The sequence below is a fragment of the Calypte anna genome, chromosome 5, assembly GCF_003957555.1.
Source record: "Calypte anna isolate BGI_N300 chromosome 5, bCalAnn1_v1.p, whole genome shotgun sequence".
Taxonomy (NCBI): Eukaryota; Metazoa; Chordata; class Aves; order Apodiformes; family Trochilidae; genus Calypte; species Calypte anna.
In genome coordinates, this window is record NC_044250.1 from 5403108 (window position 1) to 5422384 (window position 19277).

The window sequence follows — 19277 nt, forward strand, 5'->3', positions numbered from 1 at the left end:
ATATCTCAGGAGTCTGGTATATCTTTGTGAGGTTATAGAAATGAATAAATGCTTCCTATTTAAAGGTAAGGGGAAATACTGCCCAGCTGAGGCTTAAATTGTCAGAAGAATAACTTTCCAGGGTGATGACTCTAGAATGTGCCTATCTATGCAGCCAAAGTTTGAAGCCTCTGGCTACATAAATCAGCAAAGTGTATAATAAAAATCTGATAGTTAAAATAACGTTGCCCTTCTGCTAATGGTATTAATGGATCTTTTTGAATGATTTTATGTCAAGGTGGCAACTTACCTGCCTGGCAGAGAGAGTGTACAGTGGCAGTAACAGTATTACAGAAGGTAACCTCTATAAAACAAGGAGAACCCTTTAAGAAAGCCTTGTGTTTAAACTTTTAATCGATGTTTTTTAATGGAAGTAAAAAATTTGCTTAAGTCCCTGTAGTCTACTAGTAAGTTCCTGGCTTGGTTTGATTGGTATGGACAGGGGTCTGTGTAGTGAGAGACAAGCCATGTAGCTTACCACTCTGTTTCTGGCTTTACAGTATTATTTCTGTTATACTCTGGAAAATTATACTTCTGGCTGTGTTTGAAATACTTGTTATTACAAGTTGTAATGTATGATTGAAAAACATGTACCATCTCTGGGACGTAGTTAACACTTGTGGAGCCCTGGCAATGAAAGGAATACAGTTGTTCCTTCTGAAAAAAACCCCCAAACATTGGTGCTTAAATGTGAGATTGATAGATAACATGGAAAATTCTGAAAGCAAAGCTATGAGATTCTCTCTTTTTTGTTGAAATATCTGGAAAACCACCCACACTGGACTGTGTAATGCTTTATTTACAGCGTTTCCACTTTGTGTTTTAAAACTACTCTTTTAAATATTTGTTTTAAAATAATTTCTGTGATTTACTGTCTTTCTAGGTTGGTCAACCAAAATGTTACCTCAGTGTCTGTGCCAGGTTTACCAATGTTTGTTTCTGCGCAACATAAAACTGAGCTCAATAAATGTGGCTGCTTTGGCCAGATGGATCCAATCTTCAACAAAAAATCTTTCTGACTGTGAGTTAAACAAACAAACTGTCCAGAAATGTGAAACTGAGGAGTTACCTGAAAGTACAGAAAACAGTAACTTTGGAAGATTGCACATACCAGTGATGCTGGAGGAGGTGGTTAATTGTTTATCCCCTGAGCCAGGCCAGGTGAGTTAAATGATTAGTTAACACTTGTGTTAATTAATTTGCAGTTCCCTGCAGAGCTGTTTGGTTAAAGGAGTAGAGGGATGCTCTTTAATAATCAGTTGCACCTTTTAAGGGTTCCAAATTGTTTCACAAATTAAGGGTCTGTATTCAATAAAAATCTGGTGTCTATATGCCTGAATCCCCAGATAAGCTGTATTTGTCACAGCTCCAATAATTTGAACAATGTCTTGCTTTTGTGTTTGTCTGGTTTGTTATTGTGTACTTTTAGGGTTGTGTTAATTACTAATAGTATCGGGCAGTTTCTGCATATGTTTATACCATCAACTGGTGAAGAGCTATCTTCTGCATAAAAGGTAGTAAGTTTTAAAAATCATCACATCATACTTTGTTCTGAGATACTTATTTCCATGGTTTCACATGGTTTTAGGCACTATATTTCCTTAGGGTATGCTTAGACTGCATAATGTGATGTGCCTAAAGGTGTTGTGGTTATAAATGACTGGATATACCAGAAATGGTTTAGTGTTGATCCCGTGGAAGTACTGGCAGTAGATTCCTTTTGGTTTCTGGCTTAGCCCAGGTGTCTCTACACTGTACTGTAGAGTAGTGTAGGTGTGTAGGTGTATCTGCATGGGACTGGTGTATACATTGCACACTCCCTTTACAAAAAATGTACAGTGAAAGAGTTTTCACCAGAGGGATCTCAAACACAATCTTAAGTTGAAAGGTTTTTTTATCTAACTGAAACACTTAAATCATTTTCACGTTTCAGATACTTTCATCTGTGCTTTTTATATAAGCTTCATAGAATCTTGCTAATTTAGGCTTATTCATGTGCAGTTTTACTACAAAGAATGAAATGATGCAATGCATAAAGTTCAAAATAAGTGTTGCATTAAAAAATGCTTGGTTATTCGTTTTGACTTGAAAATAGCATTGTCCAGCAGTGACAAAGCACAAAACAACAAGTTTGAGATGGATTCAGGGATCAAAAAACTGTGATCAAATCTGGATTAATTGGCTCCTGAGAACTTCAGTTTGGAACAGAATTTATCATTCTAAGTGTTTTGGAAACCAGAAAGAATCCAAGTAGCATAATTACTGTAACCTACATGTTGTTGTTGGGTGTGTCCGACTGTGTGTGTCCAAATATACAAAACCTAATGAAACAAATAAAGAACTACAAGTTCAGATTTCAATCTCCTGTCAGTATGATATTTTCACACATTAAATAAATATATGAACCGTGATGCTGTTTGTAAAGTGTTTTTCTGGTTGTGTAAATTTCCACTTAAACAAGAATTAAGAAGCAGCTGATGAGGGGGGCTGTTTGTTAAACTGTGTTGATGAACCTTGACAACAGAACTTGCAAAAAAGTATAATAGTTATAATTTTGGAGAGTAACTATTGTTGTCCTTGAAGGCTTTTTGATAATTTAAGTATTTTTGAATGTAAAGTAGGTTATTGAGGTGTAATTTTGACAGGTCTGTGTGTACATGGGTTTATAGATTCCTTAGCTACTGGTGAACCATCAGTGACAGAGGCAAGTGAGCACATGTGTGTTCCCTTGAACAGAGCATTTATAAGATGGCTAAACTGTTTAGCATAACTGAAAATGAAAACTGCCTTTTTTTTTTTTCTTTCAAAGGCAGAAAAAGTAATTTGCAGGACTTTCTGAAGCCTGAATTTTGAAAATAAGTAGTATGCATAAGGATGCAATGTGTCAGGTGACTTTTGCTGGAATAAGCATCAGTGAAATTCTGAACAAAAATTGAGACTTTCCCACTGACATGAGTGGTGGTACAGTTTCTGTTTACATGGATATAGAACTGGGACTGTCACATCAATTTACAGTTTTGAGGTTTAATAGTCATTGCAAAGAAGTCCATGAGCACTTTATTTTGTGGTCAGGAAGGAAATATTCTGATCTGGGATTTAATTTTTTTTCTGCTTTTTTCCCTCCTGTGCACATTGAAGTTTTCCTTCTCATGGTTTTAGCAAAGTTAAAATTTCTTTGCATGAAAAAGCTATTTTATCTCATGTTAATTTGTGTTTTAAAAATAAAGTAGTTAGTTTTCCCCAAACAGGTCTTGTCTGACATGTCTGAATTATCTGTGACTCCTTGCTGAGGTATTCTCTGATTCTGTATAAAATTATTCAGATTACTTTTCTAGCCAGCTTTCACTGAGGATGGATCCTTGTCTTGAAAAAAAAAGTGATTGATACCTATATTCTAGAAAGAAACAGACATTTCATAAGAACAACCAACTTTGCCTTTCAGTCTTTCAGGTATATGTTATATTGTTCTCAGCACAGCTGCTATTTTCATGCACCCAAATGATTCCAGCTGAGAGAGTATGAGCATGGCCTTCCAAAATAACAAGAGGAAGTTTAAGACATTGACAACAGTCAGACATTTGGTTTTTTGGCACTGAAGTGCTGCTTGAGCTCTGCAGTTAATTTGAAGGCAGTAGCCTTTCACCTCCTGGAGTTCTGTTTCCACTGGTGAGTGTTGTTGATCTGGAGCATAGCTGTTTCTTTCCTGTTCTGCAAAGGTAGTTTGTCAGGTAATAGATGACACTCAAAGGAAGCTGAAGGAGACTGCTGATGTGCAAAACCAGATTCTTTTGTTCTGAAGTTGTTGTCTTAGTTTCTTTATGTCCTTGTCCATATGTCAGTATTACTTTTCTTTTCCTGCTTTATACTGAGTATAAGCTCTCAATGAGAAAAATAACCTTTCTCTCTGAAGCACCCCACAGGGCAGGCTTCTGTTTGGTGAGAAGGGTTTCCAAGTATTGTGCTGTATAAATAGTTGTGTGGTTATGTTTTGACCATGTACATACCACAGTACTTCCAAAGCCACCTGCGAGTCATTTTTAACTGGAACAACCCATTGAAACCAAAGGCTTTTTGTTCCAGGGTGTCCAAGAGAAACAGGTATTGAAAAGGAATCTAGAAAAATTAATTCTGAGTTTTCAAGTTGCATGAGGTATTTTGTAGGATACAACCAAAACACCAAGATTGGCACGCAGCATTAATCACATCACAAGATAAATGCTGAAATACTTCTTTTGGAAAACACAGCACTCCATGGACATAGTAACTGTTATGATTTTAGCCTGTTAGTGTTCTTCATTGTAGAAATAGCTCTATATTGGTGAGGTGTTTTGGGTATTTTTGTAGGAAAATAAGTTTATCCATTATGTGCAGTGTGAAGTAGGAAACTTGTTAAATGGAATCTTACCAGATAGAGAACACTGTTTAAAATGTTTGAATAAAATCATGCTTTAAATGTGTTTCATGAGTTTTTTTGTGGTTAAGTTAGTTTTGAAGTAGTGCATGAAAATGGGAAAAAAATTGGAAAAAAGTTTTTAGAAATTGCAAGGTAGTCCTTTAGGTATCTGTTATTACTTAGACTAATAATATAGTCTGTTGTATGATGGTAGTGTCTACGTGGGGATTTGGAAAAACAGACCCCATTTCCTGAAGTTTCTTATAACCAATTGCTGTCTGCTGTGACAAGCAGTCTAAATGAAAAAGTAACAAGGTTAGGAGTATTATTTATTTAACAATGTGATAGCAGTAGATGTCATGCAAGTTCTACACTATCTGCATCTGTGCGAGTTCCATCATGAGATGAAAGAAGAAAGAAGGACAGAGGTGAAAGCAAGGCAGGAGATGTTTTCCATGAACAGCTTTTCAATTGAGGGGCTGGAGAAAGTCCAGTCACACTGTTTAATTATTTGAAGTTTCTTGTTTTGCTGTCTTCTGTAGTGGGTCCCCCCAAAATAGAGGGATCATAAATAATGACAGATGAATTAAAGTACATATTGAGGGCACTGTACATCTGTTCTCTGTTTTGAAGCTGATGCTGCTGAGTGATCAGACTGTTATCAGGAAATGAAAAAATATTGGATACATGAAAATGTATTGGATGTGAATGATGGCAAGATACAAAGGAGGCATAATAAAGTCCCTTCAGATTTTACCTTTTTATGCTTCCCAAGATTTTGTTCTTTAGAGAGAAAGTAACTAAAGAACTTGTGCAAGGGGGTACAGAATAAGTTGGTGGCTACAGCTGCTCAGGGAAGGTTCTTTTGGTTGTAATTCTTGGACATCTGCCCAACCACCTCTTCTTCCCACCTGCAGCATGGCTCTCAGCAGGCACATCTAAATGTTACCATCAGCAAGAAGACATCTCTCACCAACTTTCTTCTGAATATTTCTCTGGTGCAGTAGAGGAAGGGAAGCCTGCAGCTGCCATCTCCAAAGAGACCAGCAAGGGAAGTTGCTCTGCCTACTGAGAACAGCTCTGCAGATGCACCAGATTTCATTTTATTGTAGTACTGGGCTAGCTTGCTGTTACCACTCTATCGCATAACAAATGATGGTGCTTCAGGAGACTATTTAAGATGTTGTGTTACAATAAAGAAAGATTCAGTGCTTTCGGGTGACTCAGCTTGTAATGACGCTGTATATGCTCTCCTTTTCTGTTGTGACAGCATTAGTCTTTGCACCTCTTGGGGAAAACTAATAAAATTCACCAGAAAGTAATCTAAGCCCTTTAAATTTTAACTTGAGTGAGCCTGTGATCCCAGAAAGGGTGATAATTAATATATGTAGCTACTCATTTCCTCTCCATCTAGTACTGTGCGTATTATTTAGTCACCCTTTTGGCTAAGCTTTCTTATTAAATATTTGAATTTGAGTTTGCAAACAGAAACACAGACATTTTCTACCATACGAATTTTTCCTAGGAGTTTAAGATCACAATTGGAGTATGGAAAATACCTGCAGGTTTTTTTACTTGTCTTCCAAGATAATTATTTTGTTTAAAAACTGACGTGTGATATTGATGGGTATCTATAGTCATCCAAATGTATAGGCTGATTTTTTTTTTAATTATTTTTTTTTCCCCAGAGTTTCTGAGCACATCATCTTCATTCCAGTGGTGTTTACTGTTGCTCAGCAGCTTGGGAAATTGCTTTTATAATAACTGTTTTAAACACTGAAATCCAGTTATACTGTTTCAGGCTTCCTCTTTATAAAATGTTGTATTATCTAGATGTCAAGTTGCTGTAGGCACGTAGCAGCTAAAAATTACCATAACATGTATGGGTCTTTTTTTTGACTTAGCTTACCATAAATATTAAAAAATAGGTTAGATTTTCAGTTGAGCCTTTGTAAAATTTTCATTACATCTTAAATATCTGCTCAGTTCCAAGTGAGGAAGGAAGTTTCTTCTGAGGCAGCAGAGCAAATCAGCTGTTGTGCTAGGTCTAGTGATTAGCTGAAGCCATTCAGACATAGAAATTTTAATTTCCTATGGAAATGTTAATAATGGTGTGCTTGAGTCATAATGTCATTACATCTCACTCCAGACAATGTTACTCTTAGGAAAATGAGTAAAGTAAATAATGGGCACTGAAGTGAGATTTGCTGGAGCTGTTTAAAAGCAGGTGACAAAGGCAGGTGATGGTGGGTTTTGTTTGCTTCCCTTACATCTGATCTGAGAGGGAAGCAGAGAAATGGCTCATCTGTGTTCTGATCCATTGAAGAAACTTGTTGTTTTTCTGGATGTTTCACTTGGTTTCATGAAATGCACTTTTGGCTGACAGGTTTCACTCTGGGCAAGGAACTCCATTTAGCCAATGAGAGAGGTTCTGGGATGTTGCTCCCTTTGCCTCTGGATGTGTGAGGATCAGAGAATGAATTTGCCAGGCTTCTGTGAAGGACCTGCAACTGATGACTGAGAAAGCAGACGTGTATTTTAAGATAAATTGTGGAAGTTTATGAGTGGATGTTCCTGTATGTTCTGTAGACTCAAGATCACAAATTAAGGTATGCAGCTTTAGAAAGTAAGGCAAACCAGTAACAAGGGGAAACTCCTTTTTAAAATGTTGTAATGCAAAAACTGTTCCTAAGTAAGGAAGCGAATATCTTGCCTATAAAATTGCTGTTTCATATTTAACTGTAATGAGAAAATTGAACCCTTATGAAGAGAGTTTATGTGAAATTAATTATGAGGCTTCCGAGTGATGATTGATTGGTGCTTCAAAATATATTCATAACCTCCTTTCCCTCTGTGTGGATTGATAGCGATTGTTGACAGAGAATGCAAGTTACTGAAGTGCTTGAATAGGCAGACCTGTCAGTCATCTTCTAGATACTTCAGCTGTGCACTAATATAATTTAGTAGCATCCTCTTAGTGTAATAAGTGTAATCTTATTTAGATTTCTTTTTGTAATGTAAGTTGTTAAACGTGTAGTGTAAAAAACTTTTTAATCATCTCATATATTCTCTCAAAGATGCTTTTGGAAAAAATTGCAGTCCAGTCGTGTGCCATTTCTTGGTCATGTTTTAAAATTACATGTAATCACTGATTACATGTAGAGCTGATAGGAAATATTTTGTGTTCAACTAAAAGTACATAGCACAAATTATTTGCTTCTTTCTCTTATCCATAGTAGATATCAGAAAAAGTAGCTTGTATGTTGTAGTATATTATTAAAATATAGAATTTTAAGAGATTTTTTTGTAATCTTGATTTTCTGGCAGGTGATACCATAAAACAGGTAGTAGCTATGAAACAATTACGTAAGAATCAAAATAGATACTCTCTAGTTTAAGAACATATGTTGAAGTTACTTTATGAAACTGATAATTTTTTCACAATATTTTAAATTCGTTTAAGAGGGAAGAAAGGGTGTTAGTATGCTAAAGACTAAATGATGTTCCTTAATAAATTGCAAAATATCCTGATAAAAATGCATCAATTTCTTGGACTGGCTTTGACATCTTGATTTTTTTGTTTTTAGTATTTGAGGATAATTTTTTTCTTATTTTCATGGGAATAGCAGCAAAGTGTGTTTAAAGTGTGCACAGTTTCTTAATTTATTTAGAAAAATATTTAAACCCTTCCAGCATCTCTTTAAAGTAGATTTCTCTACTAACAAATCTATGTTGTGATCCCATGAGTAACCAGCTTTTACAGCATGTCTTACTGTGCCAACGTTTTTTAACAATCCATTTTATTTAAAAGAATTTTAAAAGCCCTGCCTTTTGGCAGCCATATAAAACAAGTATGCTCCTTTCTTTTTTGTATATTTAGCAGGAATCAAGGAGAAATCCTTTAATAGTTATGCAAAACCAATTCTTTCTCTTCATGTCCATCTAGGCATATATTAGAACATAGTGATAGGTGTGAAAATGTGTGAAAGTGTTTTCTTTTTTCCTTTTAATCTCGAGATTATTTGTGCAGCTGCCATTCTAAGCACTGGATTATGGTTGATGAGGTATTGTTTGCACATATATAGACATTAAAAAATGGCATTACACAGTGGTCTCTTCTATCCAGTCTTCTATCAAGACAAAGGAGGTTGACTGGAACATCATGCAAGAGTTACAAAAGACTAAATATAAATAAAAATGCACTTAGATGTGACAGATACAATTTATGTCCTGTGTTTTCCAATTAGTAGGGTTTTTAATGCAGTAAAGATTAACTGAGTTGTTGCCACTTAAAATTGTGACATTGAAAGGTTTTCTCGATTGCATCAATATTTTCTGTATTTTGCAAGCTTCCTTTAGAAAATGCTTTTAGATTACTTTTTTTAAAAAAGAACCACATTTAAAAACAATTGCATTTAAATTTATTTTTTATCATTCTCTCTGCTCCCCATCACCCAAAGGCCTTAATTCCATTGTAGAGAGATCCAGCCTCAAATTTTTGAAATCGGTCAAGACTCTAAGCAGCAGAAAACAAGATCTTCCAATGAAAAATTATATATATTTTATTATTAATATATAATAATGCTTGAGCAGATAAAAAATAAAAAAGCAGATTTAAAATCTGCTGCTTCAGCTTCAAACTATACAAAGCTTTACTTGTGTGTGGGTTTTTTGTGGGGTTTTTTTTTTTGGTTGGTTGGGTTTTTTTGAGATGTTTATGTGAAATGGAGTTAAAACAATTCTGTAATTTTTGCCTTAATAAACCACTTTGAGCAGTTGTGTCATATACTTGTGGTCATCTAAATTTAAAACAAGACTTTTGTGAAGAAGGTCAGTGAAACTACTTTCCTTTTGATCTTTCATCCTTGTGGGTGCCTAGATAGTTCTTCTGTTAAAAAAGTTTTGCTGGATGAGTCAGTGCACTGAGTCATAGGCAGCATGAAGCCTGTAGTGCTCTAGACTAACTAATTGGTAACAGTCTCAAATTTAATTAAAGCACAGTTGTCAGCTCTGTGTTACTGATTGACATCCCAATGAAGTATTTTGTTTTTAGCAACTTACATTAATTGTTCTGTGTTGTTAAAATCGGGGTGGTTTAAGACCTTGTTTCTGTTGAACAGACCTGCCATTGCCACTATCTTTTACTGTCCTCTTTACAGTTTTTTTTGTAGTACTTGGATTTTTTTTTCCCCTGTTAGGTCACATATTCTGTAATTATGCTTTTTACCATGCTTGTGGCTTTACAGATGTTTAGAGTCCTTTGAGGATTTTTTTAAAGTTTTCTTAATTAAGAGCTGTCCTATTAGCACTGATGAGTATTTTTTCATTTGTCCTAAACTTTTGTAAGCATGATACAAACTTCCTTAAATTAAACTTTAAAAATACTATAATTTTATTGGTGTTGACTTGCAGATCACATTTTCAGTTTTGCTCGTTTTAATTTTAGATGTTCATCTTGTGTTGATGATGATGTCCTCGGATGATGGCAATGGTTTTCAGTATTGGAGTCTTATTCCCTCCTGTTCCTCAGAAAGAGCTGGATGGTGGGGAGGAGTATGGGGGGAGGAGTAGATGACATGGACAACACAGGCAGGGCTTGTCTTGAAGCTATTTGTTTTTCATTAGGGAAAAACCCCAAGACCTTGACAGTCTTGTGAGAAAAGCAGGTCTTCCTTGTTTGGCTTTTTGTTTATTTATAATTTTATTATTAAATAGAACTTTGCTGGCTCTGTGTAGGACTCCTGCTTTCTCTGGCTAAGAATTGAGAAGTGACAACTTCTGTAGATGGTGGCTGTCTTTGCAGTTGAACTTATCATTATTTTTGAAGTTTCAGAACTATTTCTGTGATTAAAAACTGAAGCTGGAATGATGAATAAAAAAATTGTTTCTACATTCTTCAGGAGGCAGATGGTTTGGGAACATGAATTCTTTTTCTCCCAACCAGTTATTCCTCTTTCCTTAGCTCTTTAGATCCAGAGATCTTGCTAAATCACAAGACCATCAGTAGCACAGCACTGGTTCACATCAGAATTTTACCTGACTGGGTATCCCCCCTCTGGCAGTGCCCAGTGCCCAGCAGCAGTGCCAGTGGTAGCCCAACAGCAGGGAGAAGTAGAGAATTTTGACTTTTCTACCCTGCCTTATCTTTAAAGCAGTAGTTTGAGGACATCCTACGTGAGTGGAAGTTCAGAGTTGGGTTTGTGTAACATCTCTGGGAGTCTTTTTTCCATGTTTGATTGTTCACTCTAAAAGTATTAGCCCTCTCCCTGCAACATGATATCCATAGTTTCAAGATTTGCATGAAAGGCACTTTCTTTTATTTGTTCTAACTTGACGTGTGATAATATCATGAAGTTCCCTGAGCTCTTGTATTTTGAGGTAAGTGAATCATACCATCTGCTACAGCTGTATAAAGGCAATGTTAATAGTCCTCCACAGAAAATTGCTGGAGCCTTTGGATGGTGTATTGGACCACAGAGATGTGCCCTAAGGGACTCCTTTTCCACATTTCCTATCCTCTTGTCCTCAGCTAAGCCCAGCTTTATATAAAGCAGCAGTGGTGGGAAGGTGTTCTGTTCTCTTCTGAAAAGATCATTCACTTAGCTCTGAGTTTGTACTTTGAATGTGATTTCCTAGCAGTTAATTTTTACCTTTCTTCCTTTCTATAGGATTTCCTCCTTCATGCATATTTCATTTTTTTTCTTTACCTTGATTTTATCCAGTTACTCTCCTTTTCAAACAGGAGCTGTTGCTCCAGTTGTGCCCTTATTCTCCATCCAAGTTTCTACTCATTTGGTTTTGCATATATTGTGTTTTAAAAAACTGTATTTTAAAATAGTTCAATGGCTTTTTCACTTAAGTATTTGTTCTGTTTCATCATCTTGTGAAGAGGCCAAGATATTTCAAACATGGTCACCAAAATAATATTTATCTCAGAAACTGGAAATAAAATAAATTATTTAGGAGAAAAATGCAGAGTATTTCAAAATATCTTTTTGACTTGAAAAAAGCAGTAAAGATTTAAAGCAAAGCATCCACTCACAGTCACTGAGAATAAACTTCTACTGATTTCTGATTTCTAGGTAGAATAAAATCAGATAAAATTCAATTTCAGCTAAACTTTTCTTGCTCTTTGCAGATTTAGGAAAAGATTTCTGCTATGGAGACTTGTAGTTTGTACTCAAACCATATTGTCTTGAGGACCATCTTGTGTAACAGCAGTAGCTGTGTGATGTGATTCTTCTGTAAAGTATCAGTGGCTCTTCCTGGACATTGTTGCACATCTACTCTTAGTTACAGAGTTAAAAGTGGCTTTAGTTTCCTACTTGTTCTCATTCTGTTTCCTTTACACCATTTGTACATACATATTTACATGTTTTTTGGTTCTTAGCACTTCAGATTTCCTTGGGCTAGTTTGTCTCTTGGATGGAATCAGTCTGTATTGAGGATGAAGAAATGACATTTCTTCCCTGTCAGTGGCATTTCTGCATCTCGGTACAGAAGCCTGGAACATCCCCAAAGTAGTGGTTTTTTTCTTAGGCAGAGGAAACATTCAGGAATGTTTTCATATACTAATTAATAAACTCACACCTTTTTAATTGTGTGGGACCCAAATCTTAATAACACAAACAAATATCATGGTGACAATAGCTATTATTTTCCCCTCTATAATTTAATGGAACATTTAGGTGGAATAGTACGAGGTTGTCTTCTGTGGATTGACTTTGCCTGTTCCAGACAGTGGTTTTGCCTTCCTATGGTAGGTGGATTGGTTTTACAAATGTTGCAGGAAAGTTCTTCCAGATTAGTTCTTTCAAACAGCTCAGGAAAAAGAAATCATTAAATGACGTCAAGAAGCACCAGTTTTGAAATATTTGTCAGTCTCTCAGCCACTGGTAGAGAGAATAATTAGAGAATTAAGACTTCATTTCAGCAAATGTTATGCAAAAATTCTCTCTTGTTGACCTGACTACTGAGTGGGCAAGAACAAGTGCTGAGAACCTGATGGAGCTGGCATTTAGGAAATCCAGTAGACTGAATTTAACACCTACTGAGGCATGAAGCAATTAAGGTACCAATTTTAGAATAATTTCAGAGGTTATAATAGTTAAAATAATTTAACAAACAGCCCAGTAAGTACTCTTGGAAACATGCTCTTAACCTTGTGATTTTTATGATTTAGTGAAGAACTTTCCTAACTGTTTTATGAATGTCTGTTATTTTCTTCAAGTCGGATTGTTTGCATTAGGATTTTTCTATTTGAGTAATATAATATCTAAATATTAAAAATAAGAGTGGAATACAAGTGACCAAAATCAGCCATTCAGTTATTTTAAACAAGAGGTGAGACTAATGATTTTTACCACAATAAACATATATCCATGTTATTACAGGAGATGGAGCTTGCAATTACCAGTTACCATATCAAACTAAGTTTTCCAGACATTCTCATTACTACTGTTCTGTGAAGCATCTGAGCATGGTGGTTGCATGTACATTCATATCTTGGTCAAGGAGGTTGAAAGGTATAAATGATGGCAGTAAATACACTTCAATTGATTTGACAAATCAGCTTAGATTTGTACATTGACTTTCCTACTAAATAAGTTTTCATCAGTTTACCTCTGCTTTGATCAGTGCAGCTGGGGACAAATTCAGCCCTTGTCTTTGAGTGCAAACTGTATTCCTCGTAGTGGTGTGTTCTAGGAATTATTGATCACATCCTGTTGTTGGGTTTATATTCATTTTACTATAAATGAACTCATGTTCAAAATGGAGTGGGGTTTTTTTCTGTTTTTCAGCTGATGAGTCTCTGTGATATCCTTTCAATATTGGTGACCAATAGTGTTGGTGTTGTGTGGCTAAATACAGTGCATATTCAAGAGAAAGGAATCCTCCCAGTTTTAAAATAATCTTTAATAGCATAAGGAATTATGTAAGATTTCATTAAGTAACTGATAAAGGAAACAATATTTATACTAGTTGTTAATTTTTTATTTTTGTATATTGATTCTCTTTGAACAATTGAATCCCTGATGGCAGGTTGTGATGGGGCCTTGAGCAACCTAGTGTAGTAGGAGGTGTCCCTGCCCGGCAGGGGGGTTGGAATGAGATGTCCTTTAAGGTCCCTTCCAACCCTTCCATTCTCTGATTCTACAATGGAATAAAGGAGATAATGTTCAGACTAACAGGTATCTGATAACATTCTTTTTCAGTGACTTGTGTCACACTGCAGGCACTTTAAAAGATGCTTTTATTACTATAATTACGTGTTGCTGATTAAGACTTCTTATGCTACTATCAAACCAGCGGCAGAGTTGCCACAAGAGGTTGGCAGTTGGGTTTGATGGATGCTCTGAAGGGAGGTTGGTGCCTTCTGTAATCAAAAAGAATTTATAAAAACTTGATAGTTCTGCAGGGTTTCTATGCTCATTATTTTTGCCAGTGGTAAATGACAGGATTTTTCTCAGGATCTGTATAATGTTTTGATTGCTGTATTAATGTAATAAGTAATAAAGTAAAATGATAAGTCATACTGTTTTCACTAGAAGTTTGAACTCATATTTGTGGTAGGAAATTCATCTGGTTTAATTGCCTGTGAGTCTGAAGTATGTTCCTTTTTGTATAGCTGATCTCACATAAATATAAATCAGTAACTGCCTGTTCTTTAATTATGTATTAGTGTATTGTACCTGCATACTAGATGAGAATATGAGCATCTCCCAGTTACTGGGTTGGAGGTCATTAAATCTTCTCTGCTCTATGAAGCTTAGTAAGCACTGCATTTTCTAATTACTGAAAAATGTTGTGTTTGTTGCTTGTGTTGGAGAGGCTGTGTTTAGCTACAGTAAGATTCACTCACTTTGTAAGTAAGTCCATAAGGATTTGTTACAAAATGGAAAACAAATGCTAGAAAACATTGTATGAAATTACAAAAGTATTAAAAAAATGAATCTGTAAATGGCTTTGAGTTATTTTAATGTAAAATAAAAAAATCTCATGTACTTATGAATATTTTTTAGTATTTCATGAACAGATGGGTGACTTTTACGATGGTCCAAAAACATTGTAATAATGTCATGAAAAGATGAATAGTGTAACCTGCATTGTCAGTAGCAGTCTCTCCTCATCCCTTGCCACTTTGCACTTGACCTTTTCCCTCCTCAGGCAGAAATTATTTCTGCTAAAAGTAGTGGAAATTTTCTAGAAAGGACACTTGTATATGTTAGGACCAAGTGATTTGCAGAAAATATTTTTATTTGCCTTTAGATTGTCAGTTTAAGATTGACATGCCATAAAAATTTGCTGCTGTTTAGCAATAACTGCTTTTGTTGATTGTAAGGATGAACTTCACTAATGCTGTTCTTGCCATACAAATACTGCTGTCATAGAAAGTAGGAAATTGAGGCAGCATAGTTACCTCTCTATTTAAAAATCATTGTAAACACGGCTGATCCTCTCAAACCAGGTTGTGATTCCTGGTGAAATTTTATTTTGGCTTTCAATCCATGCTTATGTGTGATATGTTTGGATACTAGGAAATCTTCAAATGACTGGAACTTGGATTGGTTGATAAACACAATATGAAAATGCAACCCGTAAGCAAAAATAGTGCAGTTTTGTGGGATGCCAGATCCTTTAATGTGTGACCATGATAGCAGAGATATTAACATCCAGTGCAAGATGCTGAGCATCAGCCAATTCCTGGGATACCAGAACTAATTTGCCTCTTAGGGGATGCTACTCTACAGCACAAAATTTTGTTGCTACAGTCACTCCACAGTAAATCCTCTGCAGTGGTGTTTGCTGCTAAGTAGAACAACCCTTCTTATGACATGAAGTGTATCCCTGCTTGCAGTATCTGAAGTTGACAACATCAAGCAGGTGTCTGACGTATTGGAGAAGCAAATGCTACTGGATAGGTTAAGGTGATGTGGTCAGTTATAAATCTATTAACCCAGTTGCTTAAACTGCTTCTAATGATCTATTCTACTCATCAACCCAATCATTGCAAAAGAGAAAAACACCTAAATTACAGGCTACTTTTGGTAACTCCATGTGCTATGTTCTGTTCCACATAGCACTGAAACCATTCATATCCTGAGCAGGAAGCAAACAGTTGTCAGGTTTTGACCTTTTCAAAGAAATACTGATGCTAGAGCTGGAGTAAAGTAGCCTGGGTTCTCTCACATCAAGTAACATGGCAATGTTTGGCTGAGCATGCCCCAAGCCCACACTTCTCAAGTCTTGCTGTGTTAGAGACAAGAGGCAGGAAACAGCAGAGCCAGAGAACAAAGTTGAATATGAGCAGTTTTGCAAACATTTTTATTTTAAAAAATGAGAAGGAAAAAAAGCTTTACCATGTAGAATGTTTCATTTTCAAGTCAGCTGTGCTTCAGTATCCTGGTGGAATACTGAATTCTGTTAATCATATTGATTTCCTTTTGCCTGATTCCATGGAGAGGGTGTGTGTTAAAAAATAGGAACTCTCCTAGGAACTTAAATTCTTCAAAACTAAAATAGCTAGAAATGAAAAATGAAAGGAGCAAAGCAGTAGGGCAAGTCTTGTAGTCTTTTCTGAATGTATATTATGGCAAATACTTCAGTGGTAGCATTGTTCAGACTGTGTAAATGTGCATCACATGCTTCATGGTGTTGGGGGCTAACCTTTCCCAGAGATCCCAATGCCATGGTAACTTTGAATTTCTGCACATACAACTTAAAACTTCCACATTTGGATGCTGAGTTTCAGAAATCCTTTTAAAATAAGCTCAGATATGAGTTACAGAGAATGAAATTAAGGAGTAGCTCATAGGAGGAGAGATCTTTCAGAGTTGGTTGTTGGAAAAAAGTGTTAATAGGCCCATTGCATGAATAATGTTAAAAACAAGTGATTTATTATTTTCAGATCAACTGCCTTTTGACTTCATCTTAGAGAAGTATAATAGATTGAGCTGTATTTGAAACATGTCACTTCTTTTGAAAATATCCATTACATATTTAGTAGGGACCATTATATGATAAATATATGATATACTACAAGGGGAAACTAAAGAGTTTGGATGAGTAGAGTTTATGGTGCTCGAGGTTATTTACCTCTCTTAACAACTTTCATCCAGAATGTAGTTGAATTGGTAGCTCTGTACAATTTATGAGCTTGTATTTATGTTTCAGCCAAAGGTGAGCAATAAAAGTACATTATTTTTCAGGGAGACTGTTTTGTTCTCTAGAATGCCATGGGGTTGGTTTGTGGGGGTTTTTGTTTGGAGTTTTTGGTGTGTTTTTTCTGGGTTTTTTAGTTTGGTTTTTTTCATTTCTTATTGTGGCATCCTCTAAACCAAACTGAGCATGTCTTAATATAAAGTTATAGTCATATAATGGTTTAATTAGCAGAAGGGTAGTTATTATCATTTATAATGTTGCAAAGTTATGTAATTATGTACCAGTAGGAAACAATTAGGAGATTTCTACACGCTGTGGGTTTTTAAGCACGTTGGTCTGATCACAGATGTAAGTTGAGTCCAGCCATGAACTTCAGTTGACAGGAAAAGGACTCCATATGTCTTTCAGACGAAAAGTGATCCCACTTCCATTAGTCTCTTTTAAATAGATTGTTTGTTACCATAATAAGATGTTCCAAAGTCAACACCGACATTTTGGATTGTTCTGTGTAACTGAGCTGGTGTAAGTGACTTTACCTGCAGGTGACTTTGCAATGGCACTGCAATTAATAGGTTTGGGGTTTTTATTTGTCTGTGTCAATTTCAATAAGATTTTAAGGAAACATTTTTAATTTTTATTCACACACAGATGTTCACAGTGACTTAAGGAAAACAATTCAGATTCCATTTTAACGATGTTCTTTTATTTGTTGCACACAGTGACCATCTTAATTTGTTCAGAAGTAATTGTAAGAATAATTTAAAATGCAAATTAATACCTGAAATAAACGCTATATAGAGATATGAAATTACTTCCTTTTTGTCTCTGACAGTTATGCCTTCATAGAGCATTTAAGTTATTAAAAATTTAAAGTTTAGCTTCCTACTGGTTATTTTTTTCTTGTCTATATTCAGAACGTGTGTTGAGGCAGTCCTATTTTCTTTTCCCCTAACTCTATTTGGTCATAAACGTGATCTGTCAGAAATACTCTAGCAGATGTCGACATGTGGCTTCAAAAGTGATGAGCTGGACAGCAAAGATGGTCTGTGTGTACCTCAAATAATATATTTGAGGCTCATTGTAGAAGTTTTTCTGTACTTTGGAAAAACTAATCTTAAAATTTCTTTGAGAAAAGTCATAGTCTGCATGGGAAAGATGATGATGTGGTGTTTTGTCCACTTTAGCAGGTAAAAACTATTTACAAAATATATGTCATAGGTTTAAGACAAATGCTGTAAGAAGTGCAGTTGTTGAGGATGGAATAAATGTTGATGAGAAATGTGTTGTTTTTCCTTTTCTATACTGTAAAAAAAATTTACAGAGGAATAGAAAAATATGGTGGGCTTGCCTTTTCATTTGCTGGATTAAGCATAGCAAAAAAGTATTTTTAACATGATAGATTTTTGAGAGCTCTGTGGGATAAGCTGTAATTTTACTCAAAATCACCAGTTTGTAGAAATCTTTATAGTAGGCTTGAGTTGTGTATGAGTTGTATGCTTAGGGGGTGACATGGAGAAAGAGGGTAGGAGAAATGTACTGCTCATGTTCTGTTGGTGAACAATTTCAGCTGCCAGTGAGGTTTGGATCAGATACTGGTGTGAAAAGAAAAACAACCAAAGCCTTCTTACTTCTAAAATGCTTTGCTGCACCGAACAGGGTTGTGGGTTTTTTTGCCATCTGAACTCGAGCATAATTGCATCTCAGAATAATTATATTTTGTGTTGATTTAAAAATGACATAGTGTAAAAGATAAGTGGGTTTGGTAGGGTGTGAATAATTTAAATCAAATTGGCCCTAGAAAGACTTTAACTGGCTTATATGGGATTAACTCATTGCCCCATTAAGGCACTGGACCAAACTACCCCTTGTCCAGCTTCTGCTACCTGAAAAGTTGACATTGTACAGTGTAGAATGCACATACTTTAATGTTAAAAAAAAAAAAAATAAAAAATTAACTTCATCTTTTGGTTTGAACAGAATCACTACTTTTAGATGTCTGGAAGGAAGAGTTCTTTTCCTCTTAGCATAACTTTTTAGATTTTTAACTTCTGATTATGTTTATTGAAACTATAGGTTCAGTGGGCATTAATTTTCACTGTTGTACTTTAGAAGGAAAATACTAAGGAACTAGGAAGCTATTGCCTTTTCCCACTGCAGACCTTAGTATAAATGCTTTATTCAAGAAACATTTGGTACAGGTTTTTTTTTGTTGTTGTTTTTACAAACTGTGTATATAAAATCATGCCTTTGCAGTGACTAGTTACGAAAAATGTGGTAATAAAAGCATACAGCAGATTACCTATTCCTTGGGGAAAAAAAAATCACAACTAGAAAAATATTCCTTTGAAATTCCTTGTTAATTTCCCCCCCCCCTGTTAAGCTTGGTTATCCTCCTTATGTGTATATGAAGCAGTTGAATGTATTATGATGGAATGCTGTGGCAAACTCAAGATGTTTGAGCAAGAGGTCAGTTATATTTATATTTTAATGCACTTAAAATTGATACTTGAAAGATAAGGCAGAGTGGAAGACGAGTTGTGTTGTGACGATGAACAATTTCTTTTGTGAATAACAAGGAAATTCAGTCAACAAGTTTGGAGAACATGACTCATCATAGAAACACCAGGAGAATGAAGAGGGGAAAAAAAAAGTCTTGCAATGTGTTGATTATTTTGTTTATGAT

General features: G+C 35.5%; 1 protein-coding gene across 5 annotated transcripts in view; it reads left to right on the plus strand.

Moving 5' to 3' along the window:
- Positions 1–19277, plus strand: part of METTL15 (methyltransferase like 15) — a 60029-nt gene that overhangs the window by 908 nt on the left and 39844 nt on the right. For 4 of the 5 annotated variants that reach the window (XM_030451135.1, XM_030451134.1, XM_030451133.1 and 1 more), the window contains exon 2: positions 923–1200. In XM_030451135.1, coding sequence (XP_030306995.1) covers positions 937–1200 — 264 coding nt within the window. In that variant the 5' untranslated portion in view covers positions 923–936. Of the gene's footprint in view, positions 1–306; positions 337–922; positions 1201–19277 lie in introns of those variants that run through there. The other variant, XM_030451136.1, reaches the window with a different exon arrangement.